The sequence below is a fragment of the Labeo rohita genome, chromosome 19 (assembly GCF_022985175.1).
Source record: "Labeo rohita strain BAU-BD-2019 chromosome 19, IGBB_LRoh.1.0, whole genome shotgun sequence".
NCBI classification, from domain to species: Eukaryota; Metazoa; Chordata; class Actinopteri; order Cypriniformes; family Cyprinidae; genus Labeo; species Labeo rohita.
In genome coordinates this window covers 6,299,853-6,319,140 of record NC_066887.1, presented here as the reverse complement: position 1 = coordinate 6,319,140, position 19,288 = coordinate 6,299,853, and the positions used below count along the sequence as shown (strand labels likewise).

The window sequence follows — 19,288 nt, the reverse complement described above, 5'->3', positions numbered from 1 at the left end:
GCCGGAAAAAACTGTTTTGGTCGGTCTTTCTGTTACGTTTGCTGGTGCTGGATGGAAGACAGGATACAACGTACGAAACAAATCTTATTTTAATTACTTTGAAGAGGAACAGGTAGGAACACAGAGCGATATCCACACACACAGAAACTCAATTCAACAATAAAGACAGACAGGGAACTCATGACAAAGACAGATTTATAAAGGCTAACTAATAATGACAGACAGGTGAACCAGATAACGCTAACAGGGACTAAACCAAAGTAGACAGATCGATGGGGGGAGACAATGGGAGAAACTAAGAATACAAACAGACAGAATTGTGACAATTTCCAAATTGATGCAACAGAGAATGCTTTGAGAATGATTTGCGGGACTCCCACAAAATAGAAATATCTAAACATAAAATATCTCAAACAAATGAATTGCTATTCGTGTATTGCACAAAAGCAACAAGAACAACTAATATAAGTTTCTATTTATAAGTGTCTATTTTCTATGTTTCTATAAGTTTCTATTTATAACACGTGTTTGCAACGTTGAACAATGTTGATTTCTAGAATCTACAATGTTGTATTCAGAGAATACACTCACCATTCGAAATGCTGTGCATTCTGCAACCACGCATGCAGCAGCCTACAGCTTTTAGTGAAGATAACAGTGGTTTGTGAATGTTGATGCTTTAATAACACATTTTTTTGGGAGCGTTTATGCTGGGATGTTAGGCAACACACAAACTTACTGTTTCACGTAAATTTTGTGGATATACAGAAAAAAAGTACTGTAACTAGTAATGTAACTAATTACTTTTGAAATAAGGTAATCAGAACAGTAATTTGATTACTTTTAAAAGGAGTAATCAGTAATTTTTAATTATATTTTCAGAGTAACTTGCCCAACACTGCTACCTAGTCATTGACCCAAGCGATAGGTCCACTCTAGTGGCTCTTGAGCTACTTTCTTCCCGAGCAGCAGGGTCCCTATCCAGGATAATGCTGAACCCTGAATCACAGCCGAAGCACTCCTTATGCATAAGGGTTGAGGTTGAAGAAAGGAAGGTTGAGTCCCAATCCAGATCAGATGTTGGAGTGTTGTGTTACTGTCAGTGCTGAAGTTGCTCCATTACATTTGCACACCCACAAAACCCATTGCTGTTATAGAAGAGAGTAATTCTCCTTGTTGCTGCAGCACAAGTGTCAGGCCCCTCTCTGTCAGGCCTCAGGCTTGGGAAGCCATATTAGGTCAATAGACGTGAGAAGGTGGGTGGTGCCGGGGTCTTCCACGAGGGCGAGGGGCCGGCCTATCCGGAATAGGCCAAGTAAAATTCAGTGGTCAGAGTGGGGTCCAGAATGTCCTTGGCATTGACCCAAGACCTCTCCTCTGGACCGTACCCCTCCCAGTCCACGAGATATTAAAAGACTCCACCCCGATAGAGTCAAGAACCTCTTGAACCCAATAAGCCTCCTCACCATCTGTGATCAGCGGAGGGGGACTCTGAATCCGGGCCTCATCTAGGTCATCCACCCCTCTCAGAGCACCAGCGGCCTTAAGCAGAGAAACATGAAAAGTGGGTGAGATACGATATTGAGGGGGTAGAGCCAAATAATAGGAAACAGGAGTTATTTGTTTCACGACTTTGAATGGACCCACGTACCTGGGACTGAGTTTGCGGCAGGGGAGTCTGAGTCAAACTTCTCTGGCGGAGAGCCAAACCCATGATCCAGGGACAAACTCAGAGTTGGGACGGTGATGGCAATCACCCAGTTCCTTTTGCCTCCTGATTGCGTGTTGTAGATGAGTATGGGCTGTATTTCAAGTGGCTTCACTTCTTAACCAGTCATTGACAGCAGGCAGATCAGATGGCTCCCCAGACCAAGGGACATTTGAAGAAGGTGGTCCAAACATGGGAGGTGAACTGAGATCCTCGGTCAGATACAACATCATCAGGGAGTCCATAAAAGCAGAATACAAATTCACAAAGAGCCTCAGCTGTCTCCAGGGCAGTGGGTAATCAATGACTGTCAAGATGGTGGTATAGCCAATGGAGAGGGGTAAACCAGTGACGAAGTCTATGGCTATGTGTGACCAGGGTCTTTGAGGAATGGGCAGAGGCTGGAGCAGCCCGGCAGGTAGTTGTTTGGAGAATTTGGAGATATTTCAGGTCTCACAGTTCTTTACAAAGGCAATGGTGTCAAAACGGAGTGAAGGCCACCAGAACCTGTTGGTGAGGAGATGAATAGTGGCTGAGATCCCAGAGTGTCCAGAGCTCGGAATGTCATGAACCAGTTGAATAACATGATTTCTCAGGGGAGGAGGAACAAATGTCCTGTTGGGAGGGCATTCAGGAGGTGATGGATCTGTGCCTTGCGTCTCAGCAATCTCTGTCATGACATCCCACTGAACGGGCGCTACAGTAAGAGTTGATGGTAGGATGGGATTAGGTGGGAGAGGTTGGTAGGTAGATTCAAACTGACGTGAGAGAGCATCTGCTTTAGTGTGTTTTGACCCAGGGTGGTAAGTTAAGGTGAATTGGAAACGAGTAAAGAATAAGGCCCACCTGGCCTGCCTGTGGTTGAGTCTTTTTTCTGATCGTAGATATTCCAGATTACGATGATCATTGAGGACTGTGAAGGGAAGTTTGGCTCATTCAAGCCAGTGTCGCCACTCCTCAAAGGCTGCTTTCATGGGGAGTACCTCACGGTTGCCTACGTCGTAGTTCTGTTCAGCCTGATTTAGCTTGCGGGAATAGTAGGCACATGGGAAGAGTTTAGGTGGGCTGCCATGACGTTGTGAAAGGACTGGCCCTACACAGTACTGGAGGCATCAATCTGGACAATAAACTCAGGCTCAGGGTGGTGTAGAATGGGGGCTGTGGAAAAACATTCTTTGAGGAGGTTGAAGGCGCAGTCAGCTGCCAACGACCAAGACAAGTGATTTCTCCCCCCCCCTTGGTCATAGAAGTTAAAGGAGCTGCTATGGAGCTGAAACGTCTGTAAAAATGAACAAATCCAAGGAACCTCTGCAATTCTTTGATGGTTGTTGGCCGGGGCCAATTCAAGACTGCTTGAACCTTGCGATCATCCATAGCCACTCCCTCAGGACTTACCACATAATCCTGGAATGTGGTTGAGGTCTGGTGAAACTCGCATTTCTCAGCTTTGGCGTACAGTCGGTGGGAGATCAGATGTGGCAGCACAGCTCTGACATGCGTGATGTGAGTTTCTAAGGAATCTGAGTAAACGAGAATGTCGTCCATGTAAACAATAACACATCTGCCAAGCATGTCCCAAAAAACGTTGTTAATGAAGGCTTGAAACACAGAAGGACTGTTGACTAGCCCGAAGGGCATGACCCAGTACTCATAGTGGCCAGAAGTGGTGGAAAAGGCTGTCTTCCACTCGTCACCCTCTCTGATGCAAATCAAATTATACGCATTGCGTAGATCGAGCTTGGTAAGGTATTTAGCTGAGTGGAGTTGTTCTAAAGCTGGTGGAACTAGGGGCAAAGGATATCGGTACTTGACAGTTATTTCATTTCTTTTAAGCCTCTGTAGTCGATGCAAGGCCGGAGACTGCCATCTTTCTTCTTAACAAAGAAGAATCAAGCTGATGCAGGAGAGGTGGAAGGAACAATAAAGCCTTTGGCCAGTTCTTCTTCTATGTAAGCTTTCATGGACTCAGTTTTGGGCTGAAAAAAGGGAAAAAATTCTGCCCCTGGGTGGAGTGGTTCCTGGGAGCAACTCAATGGCACAGTCGCTGGGTCGAAGTGGAGGTAGTTGGGTAGCCTTGCTCTTGCTAAAAGCCTCAGCTAGGTCGTAATATTCAGGAAGAACTTTAGCTGTGTTTGAGGAGTCCAACTTGACTGTGGCTGCTTCCAGTAACATTGGTTTGGGAGTCTGAAGACTTTGTGTTAAACATTTGTCTGATCATTGAGCTATTTGACCCTCAGTCCAAAAATCTGAGGATCATGAGGCTGACACCAGGGGAGCCAGAGTATGACAGGATTTTATTGGGTGCTTGGATTATGAAGAAATGGATGATTTCAGTATGTAGAGTGCCGGTGGTCAGACGGATGTCGCAAGTGGTGTTTTGAACTCGGCCGGAGGTCTCCCATCTAGTGCTGCCACTGCCAAAGGAGATTTACAGGGCATGAGAGGTAGACCATGACTTTCAGCGAAGTCAACATCAATAAAGTTTCCTGCTCCTCCAGAATCTACTAGAGCCGTAGTGTTAATCTGTTCATCAGAAAAAAATAAATAAATACTGACAGGGACCTTAACAGATTTAGACGTGTGAGGAGACTGACTCACCGCAGTGGAAGTGTGCTGTTTGGGTCAGGAAGGACATGAGGCTTTCATGTGGCCAGATTCACCACAATATAGGCAGAGATTCAGTTGGTAACGAAGATTTCTCTCCTCAGGAGTAAGTCGTGTGTGTCCCACTTGCATAGCTTCTTGTTCGGGAACTAACGGAGGGCTCAGCAAATAGAACGTCGAGCTCCTGTTCGGTCTCCTTGAGTGATCAGTTCATCCAAAGTTTTTCCCTCGTCCCGACAAGTGAGCTCAGCTTGTAGTTCATGACTCAAGCCCTTCCGAAAGTGCAGTTTTAATGGATCATCCGGCCAGCCAGTTTGTGCAGAGAGCATACAGAAGGCCAGAGCAAATTCCACTGCGATATTTTTCCCTTGGTGCAATGTGAGAATCTGTTCCCCCACGCTGTCTCCTCCCTCGGGGGAAATCAAACACTTCTTTAAAGCGTTTAAAGTTTCAAACGAGGGAAAGGCAGGTCAATTCAAATTTCAAACAACGGTGACTGTAAGCGACTGTAAAGTCTTTACCAATTCTTTCGTGAGAGTCGTGAGGCGTGTGAGCTGTTGCTGATGAGCTGCAAGAATGCTGGCTTGGGCTAAGATTTCCGTTGATAATCTGTAAACCGCTGCTGGATCGATGTTTGGCAAAGTCTTCTGTAATGATGGGTCAGCAGAGTTAGGATCCATTTGCAGCATTTATTGCAAAAATCACAGTGATACAGGCGGGGTCAATACACAGAAAAACAGGCTTATCAGAGATGAGACAGAGGCAGAGTCGTTTAGACGGGTTTGTGGTCAGGGCAGGCAGAGCAAACAATAGTCCATAAACAATGCAGAGGGTCAATAGGCAGGTAGAATAGCATCAAACAACAAGAAATACAGTCCAGGGTCAAAAACACAGTAATCCAATAGAGTAATCAACAACGCTCAGAAATGTCAGCCGGGGCAAAAGAAGACTTCGCAATGTGTGTGCGAAACCCGGAAGTGTATATAGGGAAGGAAAAGGAAATGGTTGTCTGTGGGTTATGGAGTGTCTGTGGCAGAATCAACATACGGGAGATAGCAACCTCTGGTGAGGATTGAGGGGGGGGGAACCACAGAGGTCGGATTCTTTACAATATATACATTTCATAAATAAAATTTCTTAATATATACATCATTTTATTTAAAAAGGACAAGGAAAATCAAGTCAGTTGAATCCAAAAATCTCTAAACAAATTTATAAATTGTTATGTGACAAACAAGTTAGCATTACTTAACTGAAAGCATGCTCCTGTAGACCATTTAAAAATGTTAAATACACAAATAAAATATTAAAGTCACAGCTGGCCAATTGCAAAAGGCTGGAGACAAATTTGCTTTCTTCACTTTTTTCAGTCAAAAAAAACTACAGCACAAAAGTCAATAACAGCACAAAACGTGTATGTAAACGTAGCTATCATGATTATAGTGATCAAATGATCACGGTTATCAGTATTATCATGGTACTGATAAAATGTACTGGAAATGTTCAAAAAGTACGAACACAAAAGTTTTACATTTAAAATTAACAAACAACAAATAGAATGATTTTTATTCATTCATTTAAATGACAACATGACTGACAACAGTTTAACTAATGGCATGCTAAAAATATCTAATATAAATTTTCAAATAAAGCTGTGGAAAAAGTTTCATGAAAAAAGAAAAACCTCACATTTCAGCCTTTAAATAAAGAAAAGGGTTAAGTCAAAATGATAATTTTTAATAAATTATTGTATGCATCTTATCTGTTCCATAAATAATCTAGATAACTAGTCTGAATTAAGCTTGTTTTTCATCAACCGGTCAAAATTTTAGCTACAGCAGGGCATGCAAATTCTGTCTGTTTTTTGGCCAGACAAAAACTGCACACAAGCTGCAAATACATTAGTTACCAAATAATACACACATTCTTTCTATGAGGGTTGCGCTTCACTAAATAAAATTATTGAATAAATACCTGTTTATAATAAGCACTTATTCGTGCGTATACATGACAATGTTTGAGGGCGCATAATATACATACGTAATATCTGATCATATGGGAGAGGAAGCCAGCTGCAAGCCAAAAGGATTCGTGCTGGCACCCTGTCATACACTAATGACATTTAAATGGCTTTAAATAAACTATGAAAACAAGAATAAAGTCGTAAAACCTGCAATGCATTTCTTATTGCTTAAAATGAACGGAGACTATCTTGTGTTTTTCTGTGGGTGCTCGATTATTTCCGTGGGGATTGGCACCTATGCCCTGCAGTCTTTTAAAACATCCCAGCTTTTCTGTCGTCTTTTCACACAAAACGAAACTACTAACACTAACAAACAACAACAATTTAACACAACAATTCTCACAGCTGTCCTTATTTCCTCATTGTCACTCATGCATCTCTTTATCTTTCTGTTGGAGTCTCTGATTCTCTTTTTCTTCAGTTTAAATGTTGATCAATAATAAAAATCCATGTATATACACTTTTCAGTACTATAAACTATAGAGTACAGTTAAATATCTGCACATTACTGTTCTCTCCAAAGAATCACACACTCTTCCAGTTCAGAGAATACAGTCAAATGAGCTGATTTAATCCTGTAAACCATTATACTGTCCTTACCTCACATTAGCAGGAGAGTCTGTCTCACTGAACCAAGGTAGATCCTTCATTGACCAGTCACTCTTTATAGACACACAGCTGGGTTTAGGAGATTCTGTCTGAAACACACTAACACAAGAATGACATTAATGCTTTATTCAACATCACAACTCTCATAACAACAACAATTTAACACAACAATTCTCACAGCTGTCCTCATTTCCTCATTGTCACTCATGCATCTCTTTATCTTTCTGTTGGAGTCTCTGATTCTCTTTTTCTTCAGTTTAAATGTTGATCAATAATAAAAATCCATGTATATACACTTTTCATTACTATAAACTATAGAGTACAGTTAAATATCTGCACATTACTGTTCTCTCCAAAGAATCACACACTCTTCCAGTTCAGAGAATACAGTCAAATGAGCTGATTTAATCCTGTAAACCATTATACTGTCCTTACCTCACATTAGCAGGAGAGTCTGTCTCACTGAACCAAGGTAGATCCTTCATTGACCAGTCACTCTTTATAGACACACAGCTGGGTTCAGGAGATTCTGTCTGAAACACACTAACACAACAACAACAAAAATTTGACACAACATTTGTCACAGCACTATTAATTTTCACAAATGTGAAAATTTCTAAATTGCCTAAAATAACCAGGTGTTTCCACAAATGTCACTCACACATCTTCTCTTTCCATTGCAAAGTCTTTTATTCAGTGCAGAGATCAGTCAATATCAAAAGAAAAATAACACTGTCAACAGTAAGATAAAATTCCACATTCTAACCTAATGACTAATAACTGAAGCTGACATTTATTTCAAGCATTAACATGCACACCAAAACTTTAACTCCAAATATCATCTTTTTAAAAATAATATTGTACCGGTTTACATGCAATCCTGCAGCACAACAAAACTCTGTTTATAAGAGTTTATTTAAAAAAAAACAAAAAAAAAAAAAAAACAAAAAAAAACAAACAAACAAACAAACAAAAAGTAATTCTCTGATACCGACGTCAAAACATAATCATTAATTTCTCTGAATTTGAGTATTCAATTTGTTATGAGAGTTGTGATGTTGAATAAAGCATTAATGTCATTAAAAATATTCCAAAATGTCAGTGGGAAACTTGTACGCACTCTTAATTTTCTCTCATGCAGTTATGGAAGCAGAATTTTGAATGCATCACTTTTACTTTGGCTGCATGAGATGAGAACAGAGATTTATCATTTCACCACCTTGGAATTATAAGGTTCTATCTGCATTCTAAGCAAATTTGAGATACTGAGCTTCAAAGTTTTTGCGTTTCATAGACTGTAGATAGAACTGTTTGTGTTTTCAAAAAAAAAAAAAAAAGTCCAAAATGTACACAGCTTATATGTCACAGTCGTGTGGATGGTGCATGAAGACAAAGCTGGAGCCGCTGGGTTGGAGGACCAAGGTGGAGTCCGGGACTCTGAGGCTGGAGACGGAGACGAGGTATCCTCCAGCCATGACGTTGATGGAGACTGGCAGACCCACAGCGAGCCCACCGCACAGATGGTGGGCTAAGGTGAGCAGAGGTGCTGCCAGGAGGCAGCGGTAGCAGAGCTGAGGCAGCAGCGCTGATAGGAGGAGATAGCTGAGGGAGGGAGGGTCGGTGGGAAATTCAAGTAGTTCGACAGATCAAGGCAGGCAGATTGTTCACGGCAGGCAGGGAGTTCCAGGCAGGCAGGTAGTTCAGGGCAGACAGGTAGTTCAGAGGATGGTGGAAGAAGAGGGGGCATGTCTTCATATACACCCCCTGCTGTCACATCCCTCAGTGAAATCAATCAAATTTTGTTCCACTGTGAACACAGATCCGCTTGTCCACAGTGCGAAGTTGATGTAGCTATGCAGGGTCCAGCAGGGATCTCTGTGGGGCATGATGAAGCAGCGATCATTGTCCAGTCCACACAAAAATCTCTCTATCAGGCAGACGTCATTGCAGCTCGTACGGTGGCAGGTGCTGACAAACTCCTCCACATATTCTTCCAGACATTGGCCGTTCTGAAAGATGAATATTATGGCTCCATCCAGGATTGTGCTGCCCCTCCTTGGGGCAACGTTGATGGACGCAATGTCCATAAAAGTAAAAGAAAAACTGATAAAAAACAAAAAACAAAACGCAGGGAAACATGCCGCTTAACTGTTTTTGGTCTGATCTTCTGTCACAGTCGTGTGGAAGGAGGCGCACAAAGACGAAATATAATAACAAGTCTTTTAATAACATCCACAATCAGTAAATCCATATATGAAGGGCAGGAAAACACACACGTACATAACCTTAAGAACAGACAAAACCACACTGAACTGAAAACAACTTATATAGGCAGGTGATACAATGAACTAACTAGACACAGGTGATACAGGGCAACTAATAATGACTAAACAAGGACAGGAAACAGGAACAACCAAATATGGGCAAGAGAGGGAGAAACCAACACAAACAGTCCAAGAGGTGTGACATTATAAAAGAAACATCACATAATGTAAATACGTTGTTACAGAATAAGAATATGTGAATAACTTAATTTTGACAAAAATGTCAGATAGAACCTTATAATTCCATGCTGATGATTTATTTTTTGCAGTATTTATTTATTTTTATTATTATTATTTTTTTTTACAGGAAAACATGCACACTTTAAAGAGCTGAAAAAATCTGGCTGTTTACATGTGAGGCAAAATGGAAGAAATGGAAAAAATCTAGGTGGGTCAATTGGTTTAGGCTTAAGTTGTGACTATACTCTGCTAAAGAAAAATGTGTTTACAATAGGCTACCACAGTGTTTCCAGTCCGCATGCTCCACCGCACCACCGTCCTCCTCCCCCCCATGCATATTTTGCACGTGTCTCTTACTTAACCCAACTGATGAGCTACGTGCATGAACTGGGTCATGGTTGATATGATCCCTACACAGTGTTCATTGCTTGTTACTCCCTGAGCAGGGGAAATCCGTTTAAGTTTACTTCACTTTGGAACATTCATTCATGGATTTGCGCTGCACCGCTGCATATACACTTGTTTCAAACTGGAATCATGGCGGAATATCCTGTGTCGTTCACTTCACAGGGCACTCAGAGTCTAACAGAACAAACGTTGTACCTGATAAGAGATACATACGAAATATGCAGAGTGGGGGTACAAGGACTGGAGTTGGGAAACGCTGGGCTACTACATGCATTGTCGGCTTATTAATCGCAAAAGAGACTCAGCACACTGGTGTTCATTTACTGCTTTGACAATATATAAAATTGATCTCACCTCTTTGGTGTCTTTGTTTCATTTACCCCAGACAGATTATTTTCAGAGGCCATGGCGCCAAATGTTGATTTTGTACCTGCAAAAACATGATCTGCGTCAGATTCCATGGGTGGTGTAGGGGTGTTTTCTGGGCACTTCTCCAGGCACACAAAACCAAAGTCTTTTAGGTTTTTAAAATAACTTCAGATTAATTTCTCATTAAATAATTGTATTGTGTTTTATAGTATTTATTCAATGTTTATCTGGTATAACTATATTTTAAAATATTACTTTATTACATATTACTTTTATTACATTTTCTCTACTAAATAATTAATTATTATTATTTTATTTAATCTCTTACTTTGTGTGTGGCCAGCTGGGAGTCCAGGGCATAGGTGAGAGAGGAGCTAAAACAGAGAGATGTATATACATTGAAAGTTTGTGAACCCTTTAGATTTTACTATATTTCTGTAAAGTCCTGAAAGTAGACAAAGAGAACCCAATTAAACAAATGAAACAAAAATATTTTCTTTGTCATTTATGAAAAAAAGAAAAATGATCCAGTGTTACATAGAATCAGCAATTAATGTGTAGGTGAAATTAGGTTCCATCTGTTCAGAGGTGTTTTTATATAGTTTTATATGTTTTAAATAACTATCAGGTGTCAGTGCATGGCCTGTTTTTTAGAGAATAGATCTAACAAAGATCTAGAGAATGAAGGGCCTTTTAATGCCTGATCATGTTTGTGGAAGTGTATCATGACACAAACAAAGGAGATCTCTGAGGACCTCAAAAAGAGTTGTTGTTGCTCATCAGGAAAGGAAAAGGATAAAAAAAAAAACCATCTCAAAAGAGTTTGGACTCCACAAATCCACAGTCAGACAGACTGTGTACAAATGGTATAAATTCCAGACCACTGTTACCCTCCCCACTAGTGGTCCACCAACAAAGATCACTCCAAACGCAAGACTTGTAATTGTCCATGAGGTCGCAAAGGACCCCAGGGTAACGATGAAGAACCATCCACTCTGTGTGCCCTGTCTCAAAGCACTAAAAAGGGCCTTCCAGAAGACATGAGCATAAAATGTCCCAGCTACCTGGCAGGGAGTGAAAATAACCCTCTTCACCCCAAAGGGGAAAGAGTGGATAGTTAAACAGAGAGAACCCGCGCTTGAAGGGCGGGGACATCCAAGTTATAGAATCTAGCAAAGGTAGACAGCGACGACCAGCCGGCGGCCACACAAATCTCATCAATAGAAATCCCGCTAGACCACACCCAGGAGGAGGCCATCCCTCTTGTGGAGTGGGCCTATAGAGCATTGCAAGCCTACTGTGGCAAAAGCCAAGGCTATAGTATCAACTATCCATAATGTCGTTGCTTTGAGACCGGCAACCCTTTTTGGCGGCCTCCAAAGCAAACAAGAGCTGCTCTGATTGTCGAAACAGATTAGAGCACTCCAGATATATTCTCAGTTAGGTCCCTGCTCAACTTCCGCAACGGGGAGCGCCAAAGGGGTAATTACCTGAGCTTTGAACAGATTCGAGACACCTTAGGGACATAGCCATGTCTTGGTTTCAGGACGACCTTGCAGGCGTTTGGCCCAAACTCACTTGCTTAACCAATATCAACGCTAAGAGGAGGGTCGTTTTAAGTGAAAAAGGCCAAAGGTTGGCCGAAGTGAGCGGCTCAAAGGGAGGGCCCTTTAGGGCTCTCAGGACTGTTGACAAGTCTCGGGAGGATTTTGTCTGAGGGTGAGGAGGATTGAGCCTCTGAGCCTCTGATCAAGCTCCCGTCGAGGCACCAAACATGAAGGCTCCACAACTCCGGTCGGGGATGCCAAATCATGCCCTTGGCCTGAGAGAGGAGATCCCTCTTCAGTGGAATGGGCCATGGCTCTTCTACTGAGAGCTGCATCAGCTCTGGAAACCAAGTCTGGTTCCTCCAGAGGGGGGCCACTAGAAGGAGTTTGCATCCGGTCTCCTTGATCCTTGATCCCGATGATCTGAGGAATTAGGGCTGTCGGGGGAAAGGCGTAAAGGCAAGCACTGGGCCAATCATGGTCCAGAGCATCTCGCTGCATTGAAAAGTAAGTTGGGCAGTGAGAGTTGTCTTCTGAAACGAAAAAGTCGACTTCTGCCTTCCTGTAGATCTCCCAAGTTTTCTGGACCATATTAGGATGTAGCACCCATTTGCCAGGGGCTACCTTGCCTCTGGACAGCATGGCCGCGCCAAGGTTCAATCTGGCTGGCACATGAAACCATGAAAGGTGTTTCATTCTGTGCCCAAAGAAAGAGACGACAAGCCAACCTGTAAAGGGGGGGGGGGTGACTTGAGACCGCCTTGATGGTTGATGTAGGCTACCACAGACATGCTGTCCAACCAGACCAAGAAGTGGTGTCCCCTCAAGGCTGTGAGGAAGTTCTTGAGGGCTAAGAAAACTGACAACATTTCCAGGCAGTTGATATGCAGGCATTGCTCTGGGACTGACCAGGAGCCAAATGCTGGATTGCCCTACAACAGAGCTTCCCTACCCAGGTTGGAGGTGTCATTATAGCTACCTTCCCTCGAGAGGTCAGACCCAGACACCTGTCTGGAACAGCCGAGAGGTCTTCAAATGGGACACGGCCTTGACACAGCAGTGGTCCACCTTGACAGAAAGTCATCCCAGACGCCAGGCGTGGGACAGGACACTCCTGGTATGGCTGCCCAAGCCTTGAGCCGAGAGGCGAGAGGGTCTATTTTGGTGAATGAAAGCTCACCTCGCATTGTTGGGAGTCTTCGATGCATGGGCCTTCAACCCCAGGGCAGATGGCGGGCACAGATGAGCAGCTACCGCCTCTTCCAGCGGGGGGAGTTTGCTGTATCCCTTCTTGTCAGCGCCGTCAACAGTGCTGAGAGCTGCTGCTATAGAGGGATTAGGGACCGTTCACATATCGCGTCTTTTGTGCACTCAAGTTTGTTATTTCAAATGTAGACGCGCAGCAGCCGCGCTCATAATGGAAGCGACACGGTTGCGACGCACACATGGTGCATCGCGCTCGTTTTTTTCAGGCACGTCTGCGCCGCATTGAGATGAAAACATCTCAACTTTTCAGAATACCGCAAGCACACCGCGGGTCATGTGACAAGAACCAACCAATTAGCTTCATTCTTTTCCGTAACAACACTGAAAGCTGAGCCAAGATGGAGAAACAGCTGATCATAGATGTACAGGGATAGCCATTTTTAAACAAATTTAGTAGCAGAGCTACAGCAAGTGATTTTTAGTGCTGGAAATCCATTTGTCTTTTGATGAAACTTCTGCGTCTTCATTGAGAGTGCAGGTCATGGTTGCTTAGCAATGGCAGACGCCACGGGAGTGCAAGCTACAGAGCGCTTTGGAAAGAAGGAGAAATCGGCGCGCCTAGCGTTTTCCACGCGTTTTTAGGTGCAATATGTGAACGGCCCCTTAGCCCATGCCGAATGGGGGCGTGCCAGGTCTTGGTGAGTTCGTCATGAACTGCAGGCAAGAACGGGGTGGGGCGTTGGTGAGATGATTGCTGACGGCTTGCCAGTAGGTACCCCTCATCCAAAAGGCCGTGGGCAGGCTCTTCCGGAGCCTACCACTCAAGGCCCAGATCGTCCACCGCCTTAGACAGGACACAGATGAGCTCGGTTGAGAAGAGGGAAGGGCTTTGGGCTCTCCGCTGGAACCTCCCCATTCTTCTGCATCAGACTCCTCCAAATACATAGAGTCATTAGCCGTAACGTCCTCAATGATAACGTCATCCTCCGAATGAGACCAGGCCGCTCGCAGCAGAAGAGGGGCGCTGGTCATCCTGTGTGAAGCACACCGGCAAAACAGGAGAGCAGGGCACGTGGGCGCTGGGCCGATGTGACACCGCTAGAGCCCACAGAAAGAGACCCGCTACTTTGCTGTTTCTTTTCTCTTATGCTTCTTCTTCAGCTTCTTCGTCAGCGAAGAGATGACCTCGTCACTTCAGTCAAATGATCTTATGAATGGCGCTGCAAGCCGACTTATATAGAGGTCGGCTCCGCCCTTTCTGACGGGCTAAAGCGTCATTGATTTGTGCAGCTACAAAAAACAAATCAGGCTTCACTACAGAGTAAAAACAGGAGTTTTCCCCACATGCGTTCTACACAATGGGAGAGACCGTTTGAAAGGGAACACTGCATTCCAGCATAACTACCCTATCCCATCTGTGAAACATGGTGGTGGTGGTATCATGGTTTACACCCATTTTACCACATCTGGGGCCAGGACAGCTTGCCATCAAAGTAATTTTACCAAAGAGTAGTTAAATAAGAACAGAGTTCATGTTTTGCTTCAGAACCACTGACCACTATCATCGTTATCCACATAAATTTGATTGTGATCTCGATATGATATGGTTTATTACCCGGTGCTAATTCAGGCCATTCAAAGAATGTGCTTGGTGGGTGATTCAGAAACTACGCAGGCTACCAGGTTTTTGCAGGCACCATGCTGGAAACCACAGGTACATGATAATTTGATTCTTGTGTTGTAAAGTAAAAGAGATTTCCAATAAAAGTTCCTAGGACTTATGTGTAATTTGAGGGTTGTGTATATAATGCAACTCAGGTGCTGTGCTAAGCTACTCTGTTAACATGATCTAAACAAGTGCCCCATGCAAAGCCTGCAGCAGAGACATTGATTAATCTTCTTATAATTTACAGTACAGTTCTGAGATTTGTACAGCTAACAACCATCCAACTAACGCTCTCTTTTAACAGCTCTGGAAAAACTTGTTAATGTTTGCTTTCTGACTAGAATATTACAAACTTGATACTTACAAATAACACACAATTTCTCCTTTTTTGTTGTTTTGACTTTTGAGTGAATGCAGCACAAACTGTGGTAATGTATTTCTTACTGACTTTTTAAATCAATCCTGATTAAGATGGATTCTAGTTTCACTTTTACAAGTTAAGGTCTTTACAAATTTTCGCACTTTAAAAAATAAATAAGACCTCGCGTTGTATCAGTCACATTTACACACTGCCTCCGAAATTTTCGGGGGAAAAAATCGGATCAGGTTAAATTTTCTGCGTTTTCACATCCGTAACAAGCAGAAAGGATGACGAATACGGAAAAAAAGAAAAGAAAAAAACGCATACGAAAATTTCGGAGTCAGTATGCAATGACCTTTACTGTCGTGTTTATTCCTAATAAACACAATAAATAGCCTAGTCGGGACACCGCTCAGTGCCGCAGACAGAACTTAAAACGGCTCCGCTTTGAGGTGTGTTTGCAGTTGTACTCATTTTTTCTTCTTCTTTGCCACATGGGCAATAAAATAATCAAAATGCAAGCTTTGTTTTCGAGTGCTCGAAGTAAGGACACTACAACATTCCACATATATACATATATACATATATATATAAAACAACTTAAATGCGTCCAGTGTGTAAATATGATTTACGCATTAAATCCAACAGTAACTCCAGTACAGTCTGAATATTTTAAATTCTCAAAAGGGATTTCATCACCTGAATCAAAACTGTTTGCTGTCGCACGTCGTTTTCCACTCCTTATTTGCAGAAATACAACGTATACCGTGATTTTTCGCTCTCGGTCGCTCTCAACGATTTCTTCTGTCCGCAATCCCATAAATCACCTCTCGAGGGTTAAATTTGTCATCTTGTATAAATGAACTGAAAACGCCCAATCTGCTTCGCAGTAGACCATTACATCAACTTTGGAACAAAAAGTTTTCCGTCTCATTTTAGCTGTGTTGGCAGAAACTCTGCCTCATATTTGATTCAAAAACACTGTCATTAACACACATAGCCTACATTTTCACTTTTGCATTTCTGTTTACAGCCCCTTGCAAATATATACTGAATATGCATACAAGCCGAGTCACTTTTTATTATACACTCTCAGAAAAAAAGGTACAAAAGCTGTCACTGTTGTGGTAGCCTTTGTTGAGGTTTAGCTAACTGTTCTGAAGGAAAAGTATGTTTATTGTTTTGCGATCTGCTTATTTATGTAGTTTTTATTTTTATTTTTTTTATCTTTTATTCATCTATTTATATATATATTTTTTTCTTTTAATTCTTTTTAATTGTAATATTATTGCTATGTATTGTTTGCCCATTTTTGAACCCCTGGCTCTTTTCCTTGGCATCAGTTTTCTGACATTTGTATTTTCTAAGCAAGTGTTTAATAATAAACGACATATTTAGCTAATATGTAGGTACCCTTTATGTTACCAATATGGATTAGTGATGGGTTGTTCTTGAACGATTCGTTCATTTTGAACGAATCTTTAATGTGACTCGGGAAGAACGAGTCGTCTCGGGGAGTGATTCGTTCAGTCGCGCATGCGCAACATCCTATTAGGGTTCTGTACTGGAATTAGGTCACCCTGTGTCGAGTGTTCGGATTTTTCGAGTCGTTCGTTCATCTTATAGGGCTGTCACGAAATGACTTAAACCCGAAAATTTGTCAGATAAGAGGTGAGGTGAGCTAATCATAGACTAAAGATTTAAAGTAACATTTTAATTATATTTTGCTAAAATGAACGAAATGACTCGAAAAAAGATTCGTTCGTTTTGCTGAATGAGATTCAAAGATCCGAGTCGGTAAAATGATCCGAACTTCCCATCACTAATATGGACTTTTACTGCCCTCTAGTGTAAGGTTTGGAAATGGCAGGGTTCTCCATTACACAATTCAATAATAAAATAATAATAATAATAATAATTATTTATATTTGTAATGTTGTCGAACAATCTAGGCTAAGGATTAAAATATTTAATCAGTCAAAATATACTTCATTTGAAACTGAATTAAATGACAATATTATGTAAATATAACGCATAGCTTATAGTCAAACGTTTATCTACTCTTTTTCAAAAGATATTATATAATAGGCTATATGCGATAATGCTACTCAACTGTAATATGGTGCAAAATGGTTTTAAAATCTTATGAAAAACATCAAAAGTTGACCAAAGATTAAACTAAGGTTGGCATGATTAATCCACTTGTCATTATTATTAGCGACCAAATGGAGCCAGGTTATCACTCTGTAAAAATGGCTGTGTAAACAAATATCGTCTGTTAATTATTTGAAAGTCAAATTAATATGAGCAAGTTTCATAAACAAGCTTGAAATGTCTAAGTAATACAAGTGAACGAAAAAATAAATAAATAAAAAACTTCAAGCTAGTTCACTAATCAAATCAGCATAATTTAGAACTAAGGCACCTATATGAAAATGTAAGCACTGAACTTCAGGATTAAGAAAAAAAAAAAAAAAACAAGCGTCCAGAATGATACATGCTATATTATTAAATTATTTAAGCAACGGGTTTGTGTAACAGAATATGTGACTAATATTTTATTTTTCAGTGCTTATCTCTGTCCAGTTGGCAGTAACGCGCCAAAAAAAAAAAACAAAAAAAAAAAAAAAAAAAAAAACACGTATTTCGAGCTGCATTAAAACCTCAGAAGAAAAGAGTATTAACTGTCTCCACACTGGACTGTATGGGAGAATTTAATCTCTAGGTGAAGTTCTTCAAATAGACTGAGGAGGGCAGCAATCCGTCGTTGGCGTAGTCTGCCGAAAATTTTAGAAGAAGAAGAAAAGAAGGAGAATAGTATTAACTAACGTGTTTTCCGGTTCTTTCTTTCGCTTGAGGATCGCTATGAAAGCGGGAGCTTGTTCTTCGTCTCTCTTTTAAGGTGCGGTTTTAATATCATTATGTATATATGACATCAGATTGTTTATTGTTAATTCTAATGTGATGCATAAAACGTTATGCAGTAGGCGTACAATGTTGTAAAGGGAGGTTGTAATAGTAAGGTAACTATTCTTGTCTGTTAGTAACTTTAACAAAAAAAAAAAAAAAAATCTAGATTTGTATTGTAATACGCTTGTACATGTCGTCTTAATTTGGTTGGTAACGTTAGTTTTAATTAAGTTTTAAAAGCACGTGGTCACAAGCGTCCACGTGTGATACCGGCTCAGATACTGGTGTTCGTTAAATGCAACTCTTTGTACTTTTATCTACATTCAGAAATAATTGTGCATTTTTAAATTGTCAGTGTTGGTTTTGGCAATTTTGTTTAGTAATTAAAACTTAAAATGAAGCATGTAGTATGTAGGAATGTAGTGCGACGTCTTGCAGGCCGACCAGCAAGGTTGAGTCTGAAGTGACTCTGTCCTTTCCTGTTGTGTCTGCTAGATGGACATGGGGTGGTTTGAGGCCGTGCTGTTTACTTTGTACAGCATGGTTATAGAAACCTCAGACAAATAAAATATCAAACATGTGTTTGAGGCTCTGAATTTTTGCACAAAGCGATCCTTTGCTTGTGGAGTGTACTCAAGTCATCTTTCTCTTGCAGTGGAATGGAATCTCCTTGAAGCCTTCAGAGAACATTCATCTGGCCACCTTAATGTTATTGATTGGTCATGAGTTTGATGGCGTCTTTGCGATGAGTTTCTATCTCACATCTGCTACGAAAAGTAAGTTTGGTAAACATAATTCATACCCATTTTCAAAGCAACACTTTATTACACGATTATGGTTCAACTTTTTCTAAAACAGAAGTAGTTGTTGCAGGCTTACCAGCAAGGTCGAGTCATTGTGACTCTTGCCTTTCCTGTAGTGTCTGCTAGAGAGATTTTGAGGTGGTTTGAGGCCTGCTGAGGTGTACTTCTCAGCTTGGTTATGTAATCTTCAAACATTTTCAACTAGCTGTTCGTAATCTTATGGGAAGATGTAAATTATTAATTTTTTTTTTTTTTTTTTTTTTTCCCCCTCCTCTTCACATGAAATGTAATTGTTTTTTTTTTCTGTCCTTTACAGGGAGAAAGCCCAACTTTGCTGTGGTGCTGGATCAGCAAGTGTTCATTTTGAGTAAGGCAATATTTTAGGATAGTATTGAATATTACATTGGGTGATACTGATATTTAACGTTTTTAGTGCATTTGTTGTTTGTTCAAAAGTAGTGTTATAACCAAGGGGCTTTTGACTTGGTTTACTGTTTTTGGATGAATTAATGTTCTGCTAAAAATAAAGAGCAAAGAACATCTCTTAAACATGTCTGTCTTTTTTTTTTT

At 41.2% G+C, this 19,288-nt stretch overlaps 1 protein-coding gene, 1 long non-coding RNA gene and 2 other non-coding genes across 5 annotated transcripts in view; 3 read left to right on the top strand and 1 right to left on the bottom strand.

Moving 5' to 3' along the window:
• LOC127181627 (NACHT, LRR and PYD domains-containing protein 3) overlaps positions 1–15,958 on the bottom strand; it is a 35,099-nt gene extending 19,141 nt beyond the window's left edge. Inside the window, exons 1-4 of one of the 2 annotated variants that reach the window (XM_051136442.1) lie at positions 15,705–15,958; positions 10,211–10,286; positions 7,380–7,487; positions 6,936–7,043 (exon numbers count right to left, since the gene is read on the bottom strand). In XM_051136442.1, coding sequence (XP_050992399.1) covers positions 6,936–7,043; positions 7,380–7,487; positions 10,211–10,286; positions 15,705–15,825 — 413 coding nt within the window. In that variant the 5' untranslated portion in view covers positions 15,826–15,958. The remainder of the gene's footprint in view (positions 1–6,935; positions 7,044–7,379; positions 7,488–10,210; positions 10,287–15,704) is intronic. The other variant, XM_051136443.1, reaches the window with a different exon arrangement.
• Positions 15,959–17,761: 1,803 nt separating this feature from the next.
• LOC127181640 (uncharacterized) lies at positions 17,762–19,255 on the top strand. The gene is made up of 3 exons (XR_007829790.1): positions 17,762–17,907; positions 18,571–18,691; positions 19,035–19,255. It is a non-coding gene; the product is annotated as an uncharacterized LOC127181640 (long non-coding RNA).
• On the top strand, positions 18,348–18,480 carry LOC127182444 (small nucleolar RNA SNORA9). Its single transcript, XR_007829912.1, has one exon. It is a non-coding gene; the product is annotated as a small nucleolar RNA SNORA9 (small nucleolar RNA).
• LOC127182445 (small nucleolar RNA SNORA9) lies at positions 18,783–18,915 on the top strand. The gene has a single exon (XR_007829913.1). It is a non-coding gene; the product is annotated as a small nucleolar RNA SNORA9 (small nucleolar RNA).
• Positions 19,256–19,288: the final 33 nt, after the last annotated feature.